General features: G+C 35.4%; 1 protein-coding gene across 1 annotated transcript in view; it reads right to left on the bottom strand.

The window, feature by feature from the left end:
• The window catches only part of TFCP2L1 (transcription factor CP2 like 1), a 48,814-nt gene that overhangs the window by 15,514 nt on the left and 11,983 nt on the right, over positions 1-21,317 (bottom strand). The window contains exons 3-12 of the mRNA XM_087712056.1: positions 11,612-11,688; positions 9,539-9,644; positions 8,883-8,989; positions 7,599-7,751; positions 5,534-5,644; positions 3,349-3,440; positions 2,091-2,139; positions 1,901-1,994; positions 1,533-1,623; positions 1,046-1,146 (exon numbers count right to left, since the gene is read on the bottom strand). Coding sequence (XP_087568182.1) covers positions 1,046-1,146; positions 1,533-1,623; positions 1,901-1,994; positions 2,091-2,139; positions 3,349-3,440; positions 5,534-5,644; positions 7,599-7,751; positions 8,883-8,989; positions 9,539-9,644; positions 11,612-11,688 — 981 coding nt within the window. The remainder of the gene's footprint in view (positions 1-1,045; positions 1,147-1,532; positions 1,624-1,900; positions 1,995-2,090; positions 2,140-3,348; positions 3,441-5,533; positions 5,645-7,598; positions 7,752-8,882; positions 8,990-9,538; positions 9,645-11,611; positions 11,689-21,317) is intronic.

The raw sequence follows: 21,317 nt of genomic DNA, 5'->3' as shown, positions 1-21,317 counted from the left end.
ACCATGTGATAAACTTGTTGGTGCTGAAGCAGGATCTTGCACTTTCAACTGGGTGGGAAAACCTGGAAGCTTTCAGATTCGGGTTTTCCTAGATGTGACAACATGAAATCTCTAATAAATTAGAACTTTAAGGAAACACAACCCTTGGAGTTTTATTTTGTTGGGGGTGTTTTTTGGAACCCTGACATTAGTATTATAGACAGAGTTCTCCTGATGAAGAAATGAAGCCTGACAAATTTCACATTATTAGGGACCACAGCTAGATGTGCTTAGAATTTTTTGAGCTTTCTTAGTTTCTTAGCAGAATTTCAAGGCATATTTGTTTCTTTTGCATGCATATCAAGTCTCCCAAAATTTAAAAAACATAATTATAACTATTTTTGTAGATAATGTCTTCAAATTTGAGGATTCAATAGGGATAATTTGGTTTTCTTTGAGACTGAGCACCAATATTTGGTCTTGGCATATATCATGGCCATGATATAGATAAAATTCTGACAAATTTAGATACTCTGGGAACAATGGATCAATGATGAAAAAATTCCTTTCATTTTTTTGTTTACAAAATTTGGTCATGGAAAATGCAATAGGGCAGAAGGAAGATATTAAATGTGAAGCAGATAGTGGCAAGGACAGAAACACTGAATAGTGAATAAAAATATTTTATTAAATTGTTGTAACATCCTTCTATGTTAAACACCTTAATTGGAAAATTCTGATAAAACTATTCACTATGTTAGAACCTAAAGCTGTCACTTAAAAATTACAATTCCCATCATTCCACCTTGTAGGTTATAATTTTTATAAAAAGACTGCCTGTACTATGGAATCACTAGACAAGATTTCAGGGTACATATGGTCCATTCTGGAGAAACTCCAGACATGCCCTGAATCTTCCAGAATGCATCCAACAGGCTTTTTCTGAATATAATTCAAATGCTAGATTTATATGTCTAATAAAACTATTTTTTATAATTTCTTAAATTCTGTGAAATGAATCCTAGAAACTCTCAAATAGCTCAGATTCTGCCCAAATGACACTTACTACAAAGAGTACCATCTCCATTCTCTCGTTTTTGATGATGATGAGTCCGATTTTGCTCAGGTTCTTGACACACATAAATGGTCATCTTAGGCCTTACATTCCTAAAGGCAAAACAAAGTTTTCTGTTCAGTTTTGGCATCGTAGGCAAAAGTACAGTTCTCTAATCTTAATCAATAGCTTTAACATGACTGCCCCAAGGATACTATCAGTATGACTTCTGCTTAAGCAAGGGGTTGGACTAGAAGATCTCCAAGGTCCCTTCCAACACTGTAATTCTGTATTCTGTATCAATAAATCTGTTTCTGTATTCTGTAATTGAACAGTAAGGTGCAAGCAGAATAGTGGAGGACATCTGTGATTTTTACAAGCAGCAGTAATGATCACTGATGATGCAAAGTTACAGTATTAAATTTGAGCCTCTATCTTCCACAATATTTACATATTTCAATCCTCAATGACTGATATAAGAACAAGAACTATAACAAACCTTCCTTTAATGGCATTAAACAGTCGAATACCATCAGCTGGGCCACAAATCTGAACAAAGTCTTCTTTGGACATCTTCAATAAGTCGGCACCTATACATTTCAAGCACAGGTGATTTTCTTTTTCTTTCCAAAAACATATATCCAAGAATACAGAACCACCTTTTACAGATGTTTTATGACAGATGCTGGCTGACCACACATGCTAATTAGAAAATGGGGGGGGGAGAAAAGGAGGAGTTTTGCACCTAGTCATCAGAAAGCCAATGTATACAAATATGCATAGTTAAACTATTCCACTGAAATGTCAACACATGACCTATGAAAAGTAGAGATGTACCCCTTTAAAGGGTACATTTAATACACATACCTGAGAAACTTGAAAATAGTCTACAGAACTGAGAAAACCTATTTCGATGAAGCCACTGCTGAGCATCTTGAATAGAAGCAGAGGGAAGGAGATGCTACATTGCAAAAAGAATAAGAAGGTCTTGAAATGAACTGTTCATCAGTGTCCTAAAAAAGAAAAGCACCACATTAACACGATCCCAGATACTTACATCATTGTTGGAAGGCAGGAGCTCCACCTGATGAGTTGGAGAACTGTTGCTAAAAAAACATACAGTCGAGAAAAAAAGAAAGCATTTTTAAATCTCTCATTTAATCATCTTGGCCATTCCCCACCACTTCCACCACCATACAGCCTAGGTGATACAGTAAAATATCTAAAATGAATTTTCTTTATTATTATTATTTTCTAAATTTGGGCCAATGCATAGTCACCTGTTCTTGGTTTTAACAAGAGCTGCTTGAGTCTTATCAAGCCTCTGTGCTGGTTAATGACTACAATGCAGTTTTAAAATATGAAGCATCTAAACTGCATCTTGAGTTTTAAAATCAAATTGGCATTACCTGGAGCTAAATCTCATTCAAGTGGTAGAAAAAGTGTTGGCATGAACTAGGTCTCTTCCCTCAAATATTGTCATATAGCAGGTCCTGTGAAGTATGCCTTTTTCATTTAAATGCCTCTACCCTGTGGAACACCTTTCCCATGGGATTTGGCAGACCTTTTCGATTTCCAGAAAGTTCTAAACAGTTGGTTTTTTCCACATGGAAAAAACCTGTGGATAGGATGAAGTTAAAGCCCAGGGCCCATATTTTGGTGATATATTGGAGAATATCAGGTTCTATTACTATCTCTGGAGTTTTAGTATTGTTGAGAGCTATGGCTCATAACATAGGTGGTCATATTTTAAAAATAAATATATCAATATAAGATAATTATCATTGTAGATTACTATTCTAGCAATGTTTGAAGTGGCTCATATTACTTTATGATGGTAAGATCTTGCGATCCAGAGATGGTTTATAATCAGACTGAGAGAAATCATGTCCAGATCTTCATTTAGCCTTAAAGCTTGCTACAGAACTAAGCAAACCACCATCCCTTAGTCCAACACATATTTTTCTTACAAAGCTAAAATGGAGGGAATAGGTTGCATATTATATTATCTAAAATAAATTAAAACATTACCTTTTCCTCTAGCTAACAGTGTGTGTGTGGGGGGGTGTCATTTAAAAGCTATCTTTCAAGTATTCTATTATGTAAATAGCTTTCAAATAAGGCAAAGTTGTGCAAGAGTTCAGTTGCACAGGAATGGATCTTACAATCTCAGTCCATCAACATTAAGCTGGGCCTGAAAGCCAGGTTAAGCTTCCTAATCTTTTATATTCGGAAGTGTTTAGAACACACAACCATAAAATCTCAAAACTGGGTTGCCTCTGTCAGCAGAAAAGACAAAAATATTCATCACATACCCTTCTCCGAGGCTGAAACTGTTTGGAGAGCTGTTGTAATTTGGAGATGGAGCATTGTTCACTTGATAAGGCACATCTGGCCATGGGGAACACTGCAAACAAAACCAAGGTGCTGAGAAAGAAAATCCAAAAATGCAATCTCATTCTGTTTTAAAACTAGCTTTTGTGGGATCATCAATAGCAAAAATATATTTATTATCACCTACATGCACACTCCAACTCTGAAATTATCTGATTTCCAACAGTGATTGTATATGCACTAGAATTCAAGCAGCTACTCAAATGTTAAGCATAAGCAGGGAAATAACCTATAATTAGTTTCCTAACACTGTAGATTTGTACATGGTGGAACAAATAAAAAGCCATTCTTCAATTGTATATTCAGTAGGGGAAAGGGCTGTTAATCTATAAATATAGAATATAATACATTTCAAGCACTCTTTACTACATATAAAGATGTTATACTTAATATATGCAGAGTGGGCTTACAAGAAAGCTAGCACAAGCCTACCCACTCACTTTTTACACAGAAATAATTTTAAACATATGCTTAAATTATTATATATTATTGTATAACTAAATTCTTAGCAGAATCTAATGTTGTAAGAGTAGATGTTTGTGCACCTGGAGGTTTCCTGCTTCTCCTCCAACCCCACTTCCTTACAGCTGAAATATGCTTAAGAAATCCCCATATTATCCATTATCCGCACTGTGGATTTGCTAGTGGCTGTAAGGGGTGCCACAACTGAGACAGCTGAAAGGATTTCGCCATTCATTTTCAGTGATATAACAGGCAACCTGTGCATTAACTTAAGATTTCTCTCCATAGTAAATACAAACATTCGTAAATATTTAACTTTTTTGGAATACGGACTTTATGACTCCCTGCTCTAAGGTGCTAAAGGTCATTCTCATCAACAACAGGCCACCTCAATCTAGTAGTTCTTTAAAACTAGGTCATTTTCCAGGCAGAGGACTCACTGCCCTTAAGCATTAGGACCCATAATGTGCTGTCTAAATGACACAAACAGATATAAAAGGTTCTATGAATGAAACAGCAAATTTATTTCAGCTCTTCTTTAAACATTTAACTTTACCCTACTTTCTCAATGTTTGTTTAATCTGGGTCTTGCAGCAATGTGAACTTTAAGACTAAAATGTCAAAATCTTTTAAGTCTCAAAAGAAGAATGAGACCAAAACTTCCCTGAAAAAATATCTGCCTATTGATCTGTTTTTACTTTTGTTTGTTTAGATTGCCCAATGATGAAATGAAATGAACTGCACAAATAAAACACAAAATCTAAAATGAATTAGAAGAATTGAAGGGGGGGAAATACCTTGAAGATAGAAGTAAGCAAAGGATAACACAATAAGATCAAATAATTATTTTTAAAGGTTTAAAAAACTGAGATCATCAGAAGACCTTCACTGTGTGCTGAAAGAATATACAGTATACATCAGTAAACCTCTCTAGGGAAGTCAGTCTATAATCTGGATGCCCCATTGTTAAGGCTCTTTTTCGACTAGCAATCCCTCTCCTTTAGTGGAGGTACTCATCAAGAGAATTGTGGTTTCTTCTCACATGTTATTTCCCCAGCACAACAGCACAACTATTCTCCTTCTGTACACCCAGCCTGCCACATTGTGAGTATCATTTTGAGGAGGTCTGCAGAATTATACATTTTCAGGTTACAATATAATTGTACATGCAGTCTGAGGTACAAAAAATGATTATTATTTATTATTCTGGTGGCAGGTTAGAAGGGGAATGGGTGGGAGCTTTACCTCAATTCATTGCCAAAACTGCAACTAAAGATAGGGCTGTGGATTTTAGAAAATCACCTTAGTATCCAAGTAGAGACACTTTAAGTAACTGATTCCAATTGGCTTAGAAAGTTATTATTGATAATCTGAATTTCAGAATCCAACAGAACATTCTTTTTAGCTCTTTGGAACTTTAGGAAGCATCAATTTTAGGATATATTAGTTTTAAATACAGGTCAAGCAGGTTATACTGAGCATCATCAAATCTAAAAATGCAACAGTGTCCTGTTTTAGACTTTACCCATTGTATCATTTTGCTTCAAAATTGAACACTCCACAATACTGCCTTCTATACATATAAAATATGCAGTCTTTTGCAAGTAATAACCATATAACACTGCAACTCTAGGACAGTGGTACCTCAGTGAGAATGGTTGTATCATAGGAAGGCTGATATTTCTCCCTTTCTTGAGTGGTTTTCTTCTCCATTTTTTCTCTGTCTGTTTTCTGTTTCCTATCTGCTCCTTTAGGCTATAAAAGCACATATAAATTTAGTTTGTCTTAAGCAAAGGATTGTTAAACAGAAAGTGCAAAGGTTTTTATTGATAAAAGTGACATTGAGGCATGATTTAATGGACATTCTTCCCTTGTGTACGTATATGTGCCATGGGATATAGGATAGAAAACTATTTTTGTAAAACTGGCATGGACAATCTGTTCCAGGTGTTGCTGAACTCTAAATCTTGCCCAATATGGCTATGGTGAAAAATGCTGGTAGTTCAACAATATGTAGAGGATGCTGAAGTTTCTCCACCCTTCCTGAAGGATACTTTCCATTAGCAATGGCATCAGTGGATACAACCATGGTGAGCAAGACAATTCCTGCTTTTCTTTTGCAAACCTTAGAGTTTAGGTACCCAACAAACATAGAAGGCTCATAAATACAGGAATTATTAAAGTGATTATTCATCAAGTGAATTTCATGGCAGAGAGGATATTTATTGGATAACTGCCTTTAATAATTTTAACTTTATTGAACATAAAACAATATCCCAATAAAGTATCTGTATCATACTCTCCAGAAATATAGAGAGAGACATGTCCGTCTTCATTCAGATCGATATAATCTATTATCTTAATCATCATTGGCTAATATTCCAATTTGCTCAGTAATTAAATTCAATTTTGTTTCTAGTTTTTATTTATTAATTAGATTTTTATAGCACTTTTATTTTAGCATGTGTTATTCCTGGAATTGATCTGAAGTGGGATTCAGGACATAGAATCACACAATAATGGACACATATATGCAGGAAGAAATAGGCCAAGTCATATGAGTCAAGAATTTATATAAATGCACAAATTATAGGGAACAAACAGAAAGAACTAGGAGTCTAAACACAAATATGATATAGTCAATATTACAAAATCTGGTAGGATGAAATTCATGAGTGAAATGTAGGGACTGAATGATATAACTTACTCAACAGTAATATGCCAGGCAAAAGGGGAGGAAGAGTAGCTTCATACGTGGGAAGTGCACACATTTGCTAATAGAACAAGAATTTTAGCGTGAATCTATTTGGAAGCACTTTGTAAGAATACAAGGAAGGGAAAATCATGAAAATAGTATGCTGATAGTGTGCTATAGACTGGCAAGCCAAACAGAAGTAGATAATAATTCTTAAATATCTTAAAGAACTTGCAGAGAGAAGGAGCATGGTAATAATAGAAGAATTCAACCATCCGGAACACAGTTGGAAACAAACAAAGTCAGTACTGCAAGATCTTCAGAGCTGGGTTTGCAGACTTCCATTGTCCAGACAAGAAAAATAAGAGACGGGCTTTGCTAGATCTGATCCTAAACATTTGAGAGTGGTTACCAAAAAAGTAAAAGCAATGAGAAAGTGGCCATGCTCAAGTTATATAAAAATAGAAACTGAAGTAGTCATTCATTCACCCTTCAGGAGAACAAATTTTCCCAGAATTTGAGAAATACTAGGGAGGATCCCATGAATAGAGATCCTTATGTCAAATCAAGTGCAAGTTGGGAATAAGATATTGGAAATACAATTGCATCCCATTCTAATTCTAATGAGAAAAAAATGGAGAGAGATTAGGAATTAGTTCTGGATGTACAAGCGGCTTTTCAATGAACTAAGAGGTGAAGGGGCCATATAGAGAAAATTGAATAACTGCCAAAAAGGGAGGGAATGATCACCAAGAGGAAGTAAAGAGATGTCAAAAATTAATGAAAAATCCAAATGTTAATATGTGGTTATCTGTAATTTTCACAGAACAATCTTTTCCCACCCCCAATTGTGCCAATTTAAACTGCTTCTTTTCTGAGAGCCTACAGATCCCCTCATATCTGTCCAACTATCCTCTTTTCAAGAATAATGAAGTAAAGTGGGGGGAGGGAAAGAAATATCATTTGTAGCATCTCCTTATGGTACAAAATTAATGGAAGAAATTAGCTACCTACCTTAAATACTTTGATCTGGCAGCTTGCAGAATGCAAGTGTTCTGTATACTCCCCATTTTCATTCTGTTTAAACGTATCCATTTGTATTCGGAATGGTACCCCTTTCTCCCCTCCATGTTTCCTTGGAGTAAATTCCGTACTAATACAGTGCACCTAACCAAAAGAAATGTGCTTAGTGCTCAAGTCCCAAATCACACTGTTTGAGATTTGGGTTTTGGGTTGTTTTATTTTTTAATAGAAGTATTTGACAAGTCTTATGAGGGGAAGCTGAACTAATAATGTAACCTACTGCTTAGCTATGGGAAAGGAATCAGTATTATCCAAATTGAGGTACCCACTGAATCCTCATCCACAGTGGTTAGAATGCGGCATTGCAGGCAAACTCTGCCGACAGCCTGGAGTTTGATCCTGATGGGGCTCAAGGTTGAGTCAGCCTTCCATCCTTCCAAGGTTGGTAAAATGAAAACCCACATGGGAGCAATGTGCAAATAATGCTTTGACATTGTAAACCACCCAAAAAGTGCTGTAAAGTATACAGGAGCAGTATATAGGTGTTATTGCTACTACTCATTACATTCTCCTTTTTAATCAGCTCTTCCCTAAAGCAGCTATTTCTTTCTACCAAACATTAAATAATGGAATTTGTCTTATCATTATCTGTCTGGTGGCCAGATAATGCCAAAAGTATTAATGATTAAAATTTCACTTGTAGTTTGGACCATACTTCAATATTGTTACTATTGTTATGCTCAGATGGTAAAGCCTCTTTTAATACTAAAAAGTATAAATATTCAGAGATATTTTTAACCCTCAATGTTTTTTTAAAATATTTTACTCCTCTTCTTGGAGAAAAATGAAAATTATGTAATCTTCAATAATTGGAATACTTCTTCTATCTTCCACCCTGGCAGGGTCAATCAAGGTGCCACCCTCTGGATACTCAGCTGATAAATATAATGTATAGTCCCAAAAGGGGATTCATGCTCAGCAATTTAGAGCCCTAATTTTTTAAAAATACACTCACTGTAAAGAAAAAATGCAGATTTGAAAAGAATTGATTTTCAAACGTAAGGGTGTTCTGTCCTGCCCATTTAGTAAACAGTCATGTCCTTAGAAGTGTTATTTTATGAACATTATTAAGTTAAAGGGAGGTTGAAATAAAATTCTCAGATTCTCAGTCCCATATAGTCTCAATGAAATGTATCCCAAAGAACATGAAAGAATGATGCCCTCTAATGGCTTGAGATAAAACATATTCCACTTAGGAGTATTTTCTTTCCTTACCTGAACAAATGCAGATGCTCTCTTAGATGGATCCCATAGAAATTCAACTGTATTCAGCTGGGTAGGACTTGCTCTGGGGTCTAAGATACCAACTGACAGTGGGATATCTGTAGAAGAAAACCCCTAAAATATTAAAAAAATTAAAAATTGAAGAGCAGAAACATTGCAATGTAAACACCAGTTGTATTTGAAAGACCAGCCTGACACAACTAGCTGCAGAGTAAGAAACTTGGTCTGAGCTTTTCCATCTGAAACGGATTCCTGGAGTTGTATTTCGCAATCCTGGGAAACTAAAGTTATCCTACCCTATTTATATCTCTTCTGGCTTTCATAGCACAGATAAAGAGTTTGCTTATAGTACTATCAGCAAAAATGGATATGATTATATAAAAGCCACTTTTCTAACAGATTTTACCTAAAAGGTGAGAAATAAATACATTAATGCAAAAAAAGAAAAACCATTTCATTGATATTGGAATGAAATGTAACAAAAGCAAAACCTTGTTGGTTATTTCAACACACCAAGTATTTTCAAATTCATAAATATTACAACAGGTATAAAGAACAAAGTGTTTTTATACCTATTGTATTTCACAGGGAAGTCATACTGTATATTCAAGAAAGAAGCAATGGATATCATAATGAAAAGTTCTCACCTATGTCAAGAATGCGGTCTCCAGGCCGACTCCATCTCCAGCCTTCTAGCTGTTGGTGCTCAGTATATTGCAAACGCCGATCATGAAAAACTACCCGAATAATGCTCTGTGGGGAAAAAGTGGATGAAATAATAAAAGAAGTTAGATGCAAGTATTTTAAAGAAATTATACTTTCCACTTCTAGGACAAAGCTAATAGAAGACTTGCAATGTGTATTTTATTTAAGTAGATGTGCAGAAATCACCCATCTCCATAAAGAATAATATTTTAATTAAAATAAAATAAAATTTCTATTCAGAATATACTGACAACAATCCGCAATCTGGAAAATGGTATTATTTAGTGCTATGGTATCTTGTCATGTGATATCCATTGCAAATAGCAAGATACATCCCACTTTGTAAATCATATCTTACTGTCACTATTTGTTTTTTAAAAAATCCATGAAAGAACTAACATCAAGAAAGTGAAATATTTGGAGAAAGATTGAGTAATAGAATGGAAATCTCCAGAAACTGTATGTCAAAAGACAAAAGTGAGTAGCTTTTATAATATAGGATATTAATCATTTGTCTTTATTTAATCAGACCATTTAATAAGGGAGAAGATCTTAGAAGTTTTATATCCAAATGAAGAATCTGATAGAGATCCAAAACAATCTGTGTTTTAGATATTGATTTCCATGTTATGAACTGTAGGCTTACGGATGTGTTTTGAACTAGATCAGGGGTGTCAAACTCAAGGCCCGGGGGCAGGATTTGGCCCGCAAGGTGCCTAGATCTGGCCTGCAGGGGCACCCTGGAAACAATGAAGGACCGGCCCACGGTGACTCTGGCAAGCTCAGTTTTCTCTGGCAGAGGGTTGCAGGAGGCAGTCACAGCGGAAAACTGAGCTCAGGAGCCCATTTTCACTGGCAGAGCACTTTGGCCACCACAGGTGCCCCCCACATGAGTGATGTCAAGCTGGCCACATGCACCCTAGCCATGCCCACCCTGGCCCTGAGGTCAAACACACCCCTAATAATTTATAATCAATGAAATTGAGTTTGACACCCCTGAACTAGATGCATTGAGGATCCAATGGCATTTTGTAGGTTGTTCCTCTGATTGCAAAGTGGCCTGTTAAAATTCCAGTGCAATTCATGAAGTACATTTCTTTAGACAGAATAGAAACATGTAGTCATTTTATTACGTGATATTATTGTTTTTTTATTCTAAAACACAATATATAAACAAACATCAAATTCTTAAGTGGTAGTAAAACTCCAGCTTATAGTACAATAAATTCTCAAGTCATAAATTTACAAGTCTGCTGTGCTGACCAAATAATCAACAAATTTCTGTTATCATACACTGGGGCAAATGTGGCAAATGCTGGATGTTGTCAAAAACTACCCTTTATAGATCAATATTATGAATGGCAGCAATGGTGCAAAGGCAGTCTTACCTAGTTGAGATTTGTATATACCTGCAATAAAAAAATTAGTACCCCTTGATTTGATCTTTAATAGATGTTGCACTGTTGTAAACAAGGATGCTGTCAAGAAATGTAAATGCTATTTCAGTCCAAAATATGTCTAACTTTGTGACCAGAAGACCAAAGGTGTACATTAGTTGTTCTCAAACAGTATTTATTCTTTGAGATTCCTCAAACATTGGTGATTCCTGAAAAAGTACCATGGGTATTCAAGTTTCGTTAAAATTGATTTATGCATCATGAATAATAATGTAAAATATGAAAGAATCCTGGATTCATTCAAGTTCTACACTTGGCAGACAATGTACAATGTACAAAAACTGTATCTAGAATTGACTGTGGAACATTCCAACATGCAAAGCATATCTGGCAGAAAGGCACAGATTAAATACAAATAATTTATGAAGAAATTGTTCATGGTTGTCAGGGAATTTAGAAAATCTTTAATGTACTCAAAACCCTGAAATTCCCATTATTTCTAAGTAAATCAGGAAACAGTGCAACCACTATGGCTCATGTACCCTTAAAGTATTTTCCAGCAGCATAATCTATATCCAGTAGCTCTTATGTGTGGCAGCAGGAAGAAAATATCCTTACCTTTATATATTTTGTGTTTAAATCTTGAAACTCTCCCAATTTCCTATTCTCAAGTAGACGGATTTCATATGACTGACCTAGGAGTTCAAGGAAACATTTCCAAGTTGTTTAAGCATGTTGCAGCAAGAATAGCAAGAGACAGTTGCAACGGCATCAATCATGTTTGGGAGAGATGCTTTGGAGCTGATGTTGTCTTTGACAATTTTCTCCTAATAAAAGGTCAGGCATTATTGCAACTTATGCTTAATTTAAATATTGTACTTTTTTGTTATATCAATGATGTGGATATTCCAAGAATTTAGAACCTTCTAATCCCTTCTTGAAGCATATTACATGGTCTATTTGTCATGTAATCATCTGGAAGAAGTCTTCTTAAACAGCTACATCTTTCAAACCAGCTGCAGCTCCAAGAATATGCAAGTATTCTTGAATTTTTTCTATAATTGTTTCATTCATATGTGTTTTTTATTGCATTGTACCATCAGAGTGAGATGTTCTACCATTCAAATCCATAGAATTTGACTAATGGATCTTTACTTTAGGAATTATCAGGAGAAGTTACTACTGTAGCCCCTGAATATAATCCTATAAGGGAATAAGCCCCATTGGACACTTTTGAATAATCAGACATAAATTTGTACTATTGTTGTTTTCCAAAAGCTATCTGCACATAGATGAATGATAAATACTAAGCACTCCAGAGAATTCAAGCAATGATCTAAAACTGGTCTTCCTACCATTACTTTAATTAAAAAGCAGGTATAATGATGGTCTGTTTCTTCTCTTTTTGGGCTATTTAGTAGCTTTCAGAGGATCACATGGATGAGCACCCAAGGACAAGATCAGATCTTTAAATGGCTCCTAAAAATATAACTCTGTATCACAGAAACCTTCAGCATGAAATGAGCAGGTGTGTTTTTAGTAAATAGCAATGACTTTTCATTTATTTTAGAAATAGCTTTGAACATTTGTTTTGAATTAAGCTTGTCACATATTGCTATTAGAAACATGGCCAATTGTCTTTCAAAATGGTATAAAACTATACAATTAACTATAAGAGTTCGGTGCAATACAAGACCACCCGGGAATTAAATCTGCTCTTCTATCGTCAAGGTAAGAATTTGGCATGTATTTCCATGTACATAAGCCTAATCAGAAATATAAACGTATTTATTTTGGATATAATACTGTTTGTTTGATAACCAAATGTTGGGAACAAGAACAAAATTATAAATACAATAAAAGAAGAAGCAGATACAGAGAAACTGGCTTTTCAAGTTCTTCTTCTAATCATTTCCCCTCCTTGTACAAGAATGCAGTTCAGTGTATAACAATCTAAAATAATAATCAGTATGACTTCTGGTTTGACCAGTGAAGTTGATCTTTTTCTTTTAAAAAATCTTTTCCTTATGCAGAGAAAAGAAAAAATGTTACATTTCTGGAATTTGGCCAGAAATAATTGGGGGGGGGGGGGTGTTGTTACCCAAATACTTTGAATAATTTACACCACTTCTAGTGATATGGACTTATGGAATTATCTATGGCTGAATAAGAGTTTAAGAATTAGACAAAACTCTCTAAAAAAACCAAAAAAAAAACAAAAAACCAAAGTATAATCATTACTATAGCTCTTCTAGAAATAAAGGAAACAAATACAGAGCAAAAGAAAAGAACCCCCCCTCCCCAGATCTTCTACATAAACCTGTGTTTAGAACTCCATATATTTTATTAAGATTATCAAGAATAACAAGAAATCCCCTCCATGGTTACTGAAGACTTGGCTTGATTGTTCTCGGATAGGATGAGCTGACTGCATGTTGGAAGCTTGACTTGGCATCAATTCTTTTTTGTTATGGTTGTTTCTAATGTTTATGGTTTCCGTATGGCTTCAATGCAGGTAGTCCTCGACTTATGGCCACAATTGAGCCCAAAATTTACATTGATAAGTGAGATATTCATTAAGTGAATTTTGTCCCATTTTACAATCTTTCTTGCCACAGTTGTTAAATGAATCCCTGAAGTTGTGAAATTAGAAACATGGTTGTTAAATACATCTGGCTTCCCCATTGACTTTGCTTGTCAGATGGTCACAAAAAGTGATCACATGACTCCCCGGGCCACTGCAACCGTCATAAATATGAGTCAGTTGCCAAGTGTCTGAATTTTGATTGTGTGACTCTAGGGATGCCGCAACAGTTGTAAGTATGAAAAACGGTCATGAGTCACTTTTTTCAGTGCAGTTATAACTTTGAACAGTGCAGTTATAACTTTGAACGGTCACTAAACAAACTGTTTTAAGTCGAGGGTGACCTGTAGTTTTTTATGTAACCTTAATTCTTGATTGGGAGCTGTCGGGAGTTTGGTAGAAGAAAGATGGCTATAAAAATGTTTTAAACAAACAAGGAATGGAATGGAATGGAATGGAAGGGAAGGGAAGGGAATGGAATAGAATAGAATAGAATAGAATAGAATAGAATAGGATAGGATAGGATAGGATAGAATAGAATAGAATAGAATAGAATAGAATAGAATAGAATAGAATAGAATAGAATAGAATAGAATTGGAAGGGACCTTGAAGGTCTTCTAGTCCAACCCCCTCCTTAGGTAGGAAACCCTACACCACAATCATCGTTAATTGAGGCGTCGCTAAACAAAGACTACCTGTAATTATAGTCCATCTTTTCTAACTGTGGTTTCCCACAATCTGAGCCAACCAAAAGTAAAACCACCTGCTATTAAGCCATTTCCAAACCAAAGTACAAATGGATATTGTATCACAGGTTCACAAGAGAATGGCTTTATGTAGAATGGGTGGGGAAAAGGCACAAGGAACTGATTATTGACTGTAGTATAAATAGAACTTGCATTGGATACACTGCAATCACTAGATGTCTTTTGTAATGGGTCAAAGTCTTGCCACAATAAATCAGCTTTATCTGTGCCTTTGTGCCCTGGGAAATATATTCTTGCAATTTTTTATCTTGTCAGCTGAGAAAGGCCTGACAGCAGTTCAAGGCAAAGAGGTTTGTTTATAGGGTTCTACTAAGCAGGCAATAATACACATATATTCGGTGTGGTTCCACAATAAAAATAAAAAGTGGAAAGGTTCACAATGTTCCTGAATCGTATTATATGCAGAAATTCCACCTGTCATCAAAAGAATTTTTATGAGTTCTCTGCATCAAGTAACACCATTTTTGCCTGCAATTAAAAACCTCGTAAATAAAACAGCAGTACATTCGGGCACTTAGGGCAAAAGAGCTGCCTACTATCAATGTAAAATAAAAATAAAACGTTTGAAGGTGATATACTGACAGCAACAAAAAAAATATTTATTTCTTGTTTGGCAAATTCACTGCCAATATGACAGAACTTTAAGTTCCTTCATAAACCTTGAATTATGGTATTGGGGGGGGGGGTTAATGAATGAGTGTCCAATCTTATTCCAATTTCCAAGGCTCAGAGGAAAGTTAATATCTGTTTTGCTAATGAGATGTAGAAAGGAAGAAAAGGATATTTATTATTTTTTGCTCCTCCAGGATAAAATTTTCCCCCCAAACAACTCCTTTAAAATAATACGAATTAGAAATAAAAGCACTGAGACACGGATTTGTCTGAATTGTAATATGCTGAACCAACTACAAACAAGGCGAAACAAAAAAGAAAAAGACATGTTTTTCCATTTATGATTTGTTTGTTGACTTTGATCTTATAGTAAATAGACTATTTGGAGAGCTTAGACAGACCCTAAAATGCTAGAAAAACCACGTCATGTACATGTGAAGCTCAAAAAATTAGAATATTGTGCAAAAGTTCATTTATTTCAGTAATGCAACTTAAAAGGTGAAACTAATATATGAGATAAGACTCATTACATGCAAAGCAAGACAGTTAAAGCCGTGATTTGTCATAATTATGACATAATTATGGCTTACAGCTCATGAAAACCCCAAATCCACCATCTCAGAAAATTAGAATATTACATGCAATCAATAAAACAAGGATTGTACTTAGAACAATATCGGACCTCTGAAAAATATAAGCATGCATATGTACTCAGTACTTGGTTTGGGCCCCTTTTGCAGGAATTACTGCCTCAATGCGGCATGGTATGGAAGCTACCAGCCTGTGGCACTGCTGAGGTGTTATGGAAGACCAGGATGCTTCTATAGCGGCCTTCAGCTCTTCTGCATTGTTCTGTCTCATGTCTCTCATCTTTCTCTTCTTTATGGGGTTCAGGTCAGGCGAGTTTGCTGCCAAGCACAGTAATCCCACGGTCATTGAACCAGGTTCTGGTGCTTTTGGCAGTGCAGGTGCCAAGTCCTGCTGGAAAATGAAGTCAGCATCCCCACAAAGCTCATCTGCAGGAGGAAGCATGAAGTGCTCCAAAATCTCCTGGTAGATGGCTGCGTTGACCCTGGACTTAATGAAGCACAGTGGACCAACACCAGCAGATGACATGATTCCCCAAATTAACAGACTGTGGAAACTTCACACTGGACTTCAAGCATCTTGCAGTGTGTGCCTCTCCACTCTTCCTCCATTCTCTGGGTCCTTGGTTGCTCTCATCAGAAAAGAGGACTTTGGACCACTGAGCAACAGACCAGGTCTGTTTTTCTTTAGTCCAGGTAAGATACTTCTGACGTTGTTCGTTGTTCAAGAGTGGCTTGACAAGAGGAATACAACATTTGAAGCCCATGTCCAGGATCCATCTGTGTGTGGTGGCTCTTGATGCACTCACTCCAGCCTCAGTCCACTCCTTGTAAAAGTCCCCAACACTTTTGAATGGCCTTTTTCTGACAATCCTCTCCAGGCTGCAGTCATCACTGCTGCTTGTGCACCTTTTTCTTCCACACTTTCCCTTTCACATAACTTTCCATTAATGTGCTTTGATACAGCACTTTGGGAACATCCAACTTCTTTTGCAATTACCTTTTGAGGCTTTCCCTCCTTACGGACGGTGTCAATGATGGTTTTCTGCACGTCAGGTCATCACTCTTTCCCATGATTGTGATTCCTACTGAACCAGACTGAGAGACCATTTAAAGGCTCACGAACTCTTTGCAGGTATTATGGCTTAATTAGCTGATTAGAGTAGGACACTTTGAGACTAGGATATTGCACCTTTTCACAATATTCTAATTTTCTGAGATGGTGGATTTGGGACTTTCATGAGCTGTAAGCCATAATCATCACAATTATGACAAATCACGGCTTGAACTATCTTGCTTTGCATGTAATGAGTCTTATCTCATATATTAGTTTCACCTTTTAAATTGCATTACTGAAATAAATGAACTTTTGCATGATATTCTAATTTTTTTAGTTTCACCTGTATATTTGTATTAACATCATATTGGGCCATAGTTGCAATCAAAAAGCAAGTAACCAATTATGTTTTAAAATGAGGAATGACTTGATCAGCTAAACAAATTGCATCAAATCTTAATGCAAAGTGTAAACCAAATGTTATGATATGGCTTCAATAGTCAATAAATTATCAGTGGGTGTCAGGTTGCATTTATGCTTTATTGTATTTTACAACAACACTGTTTATGTCTTATGGAATTAGGAGTGCTCATTCTGTGGGATTGCTCTTGACAATTAACATACATATGCCAAGATTGCTCCAGTGGCATCCTTCTCCTGGAGTGGTTTGCATATTGACTTCCATGCCTATAAGACAAAAGCCAACCAATGTAGAATTGTGTGCATGTTGACTTTCGTATAAGTCTTATAATGCAACTAAACTTGAGGAATCTCCTCACCATCAAAATGTCTGAAACAGAAATTGCAGTGGATAAATGTTAGTGAGGGGATGTGGGTTATTTCAAATTTGTAACAGCTGAACAGGGCTAAAGCCTTCAAGCCAGGGAGCATTTTTAAATTCTTATATCACAAATGCATTGTCGCTTAAATTAGTTAACTTTGATAACAGTTTGTGTGAATCTTTGGTTTTTTCAGAATAAGAAACTAACCTGAATATTTGATGTGATAATTGAAAGCTAACAATTGGTTAATCGTCTCACTCCTTTTCCAGTTGAAACTCTGGATACTTCCATGAACAGAACAATTTCCCATCCTGGTGGTCTCCAAATCTGTTGGATGTCATGTCCCTGGATCAGTCTTCAGACTGGCTGAAAATTTTGGAAGCAACCTATACTGTATTAGCCTATCCTCACATTCTGCACTGGCATATTATGCTTCAGTTGTAGCTTATGTTCTTCAATCAGAATGTTCTTTCTATCAGCAGATTGTGTAATGATAGCACAAGTAAAAGAGATTTTTTTTCCAAAACTCTACAAATATTAGGAATTAGCAGAACTGTTCATCTTTACAGAAGTAAACTGAAGAAAAACCAGTTCCAGGAGACTGAGTTGACATACCTAAGTCATATCTATTTAAGAAGGCCAAGTTAATAATCACCTGGATTCTGATATAACACTAAGAAAAATGCATATTTCTTAGATCATGAAAGTTCAGTCCCTACGTTCCACCCATGTCAAAGAACAAACACAAACTCCAGCATGAAACATAATCCAATGGAAATCTTGTTCAACTGCAATCAAAATATATTGTATTACTGATGCCCAGCTGACTAACAAACTAAGAACTCCCAATTTTTTAATGTTCTTTTTCACTGAATTTCTCTGAATAACACATAGTAAGAATACCATTAGAGGGAAATTAAAAACTCTTTACTTTTTCTGAAAATTTCACTGATGTTTTATCCTTGGTATTCAATGCAAAATAGAAGCAATAGTATAAACCTTTTTACCTTTTAGAAATAGATTGATTACTTTACAATCAGAACATACGGATTGTATGCCTCCATTTTTCTGCATAAACATTGGGAAAAGCTTGTAGAATTCTTTTTATCTAAGGAGCTCCCCTAACTTTGTATGAAATGTCATATTATTTAATGATAATAATTTTCCTGCAATTTCTTTGAAAATTCCATTTTAAGACAGTCTGTTTCTTTTGAAAAATGTCTAAATTATGCTTTATGAATTCACCATGTCAAAGAAATAACTGTTTGAAAGTTCCTAGAACAAATGATCCTTTGAACTGAATGAAAAAGTCTTCAGCTTCAAAGAGCACATGTGCTGGCTGACATATCTATTACAATATGCAAAGCCTTCCTTCTCTAAGGATGATTTGTGATTATAACATCTCCCTTCTTTTGATCACAATGCAGGAGTTTACACAGACAGTACATTCAACATACAAAGCTATTATGAAGCCTACAATTTTCTTGGGACTATATAGATGTTACAAAGACAAATTGCTGTCCAGAGGCTTAGTTAAATTGGCATTTTACAGAAGCGGAAGGCAGAGAAAGAAAAAAACCAAGAACTGCAGCAGCAGTAGTTTTGCCAGTGATCTATATAATATTAATTTGGCTTTTTATTTGCCATTATGATTTTCATGGGAGGTAAAGGATCCAGTTTTCCAAAGGATTCCTGCCCTGCAAGTCAACAACATTTGGAGATGTAGGTTCTGTCTAGTAGGAGAATAAAATGGCTTCAATGGAAGAGATGGTGATGGAAGAGAGCCAGGCTATGCCTATCCTTATGGTACAAGCTATTATTATGGCTGCCCTATTCCCTTTATTGGGATTAATTTTTACCCTTCTGGCACGCAAGACTTCAAAGGTCTATGGAGATTCTCAATCATTCAGATCATAGTTGTCCAAAGGTGCTTTTTCCAAAAGGCAACTGAGATTTCTTGTTGTTTTTTTTCTTTGAAAATGTTTTGCTTCTCATTCAGGAAGCTTCTTCAGTACTGACCTGATGAGAATCAAAACATTTTAAAAGAAAAAAAAAACAAGAAAATCCATTTGACTTTTGGAAAAAGCACCTTTGGGACTTTGAGTTCAAACGTCCCACTTCCTTAAATTCAGAAAAAGTACTTCAGAGACAAGAAAAAAGTCTAAGATATGGTAAATAAAATGATAATAGCATATTGATCTCTAGCTAAATATAACTGAACTTAGATGCTTGTATGGATAGGTACAAAGTTACCAGTATTAATGCTATGGAGAGGAAATGGACAATTTCTTCTCCATTTTAGTGTTAAGTTATAAAATAGATAATGACATCAGGTCAGCACTAAGTTTAGGGAAAATGAAAATAATAAACGCTATTTTACTACTACCAAATGCATCTAGTATGATTCTTTAGCTTTTATGTCTTTTAAAAAGTGTAAAAAAAGATAATACTTTGTATAATAGTTCAATAGGACTGGGAGTTATGAGGTGCACTTTTTCCTCTGGGGTTAATTTCCAGTAGTATTGGGGGGAAATGAAGAAACAGAACAAAGGACTGCATTGGCCTTAATCCAGTAAAACATACGTAGATTAAGTTATTTTTTTTTAAATTTTCATAAAGCCTACTTATCCTTATATTCAAAGTATTATTCTAGCACTACTAATGTTGTTGGTAAATCCTTATGGTACTGTTAGTTACTACAGTGCATGCCTATGCTGCTGCCAGTTTTCATTACACAAGAGCTTTGTAAACATGTAGTAATAATGGGAGGGTTTGGGATCCATAGTCTAGTTATATATTTCCAAAAACAATTCAATTGAATAATGAATCCAACAGACTTAATTTTGAAAGGCCATGAAGACCATTAAACTCTAAGTGTCTTGAATCACTGAGATTCTGTTTGGATAGTACTACTAAAATTAATTTATTTTCAGGAATAAAAAATGAATGTATTTCAATATCCAATTGAAGTTGGTTTCTACAGTGGACATGATTTTATACCGAATTGAACAAGACCAAAGACAAATATAAATAATATACAATATTTTAAAAGCAATAGCAGAACATCTTGAAAGTAGAATATTTTTATTTACAAATAATCTTTGCCCCCAAAACAACCTTATGGAAGCATTGTCATCAATATTAATAAAAGAGAACTGAAAACAATATTTTCATTCTACTAATTAATTAAACTGTTCCTTTTCACAGGAAATTTTGTAATTTCAGGTGAAATAAATGTGAATAAATGCAATTTTTTAAAAAAGTTTTTTGCTATTTGTAGTAGAAGAAGGAAGGGGGAAATATATTTCTGTGTATATAGAAATATATTTCTACAGAGAAAATTATTGGTATTGATGTTAGAAATAGAAATAGCACTTAGACTTATATGCCACTTCATAGTACAGCACTCTCTAAGCAGTTTACAGAGTCAGCATATTGCCTAGAACAATCTGGGACTTCATTTTACCAACCTTGGAGGTATGGGAGACTGAGTCAACCTTGAGCCAGTCAGGATCAAACTCCTGGCAGTGGGTAGAGTCAACCTGCAATATTGCATTCTAACCACTGCACCATCATGGCTCATTACAAAATGGAGTATCTTATTTTAAATTTTGTCAATCCTAGTTTTTGTGAAGCATGGCTTCTAGCAAATATATAATGCAGATACACATACACAAATATGTGAGAAATATCCTCACATTTATTAGGGAAAGAGAAACCTCCAAAAATAGTTTAAAGCATAACTGACTGAGTTTATGCAATAAGCTACCAATAACATGGAAGTTCAACCTAACAACTGTGGGCTGTACAAACACATATTTTTTGCACTATACAACACTCCAGATTATAAGACGCACCTAGCTTTTGGGGAGAAAACAAAAATCTGCTCCCAGCCCCAGCACATGGCTCGTCAGCACTCTGCTCTGTTGTGCCC

Source organism: Thamnophis sirtalis, unplaced genomic scaffold (genome assembly GCF_051295495.1).
Source record: "Thamnophis sirtalis isolate CommonGarterSnake01/CBP01778 unplaced genomic scaffold, rThaSir2_p1.2 scaffold_1, whole genome shotgun sequence".
NCBI classification, from domain to species: Eukaryota; Metazoa; Chordata; class Lepidosauria; order Squamata; family Natricidae; genus Thamnophis; species Thamnophis sirtalis.
This window is presented reverse-complemented; position numbering and strand designations above follow the sequence as displayed.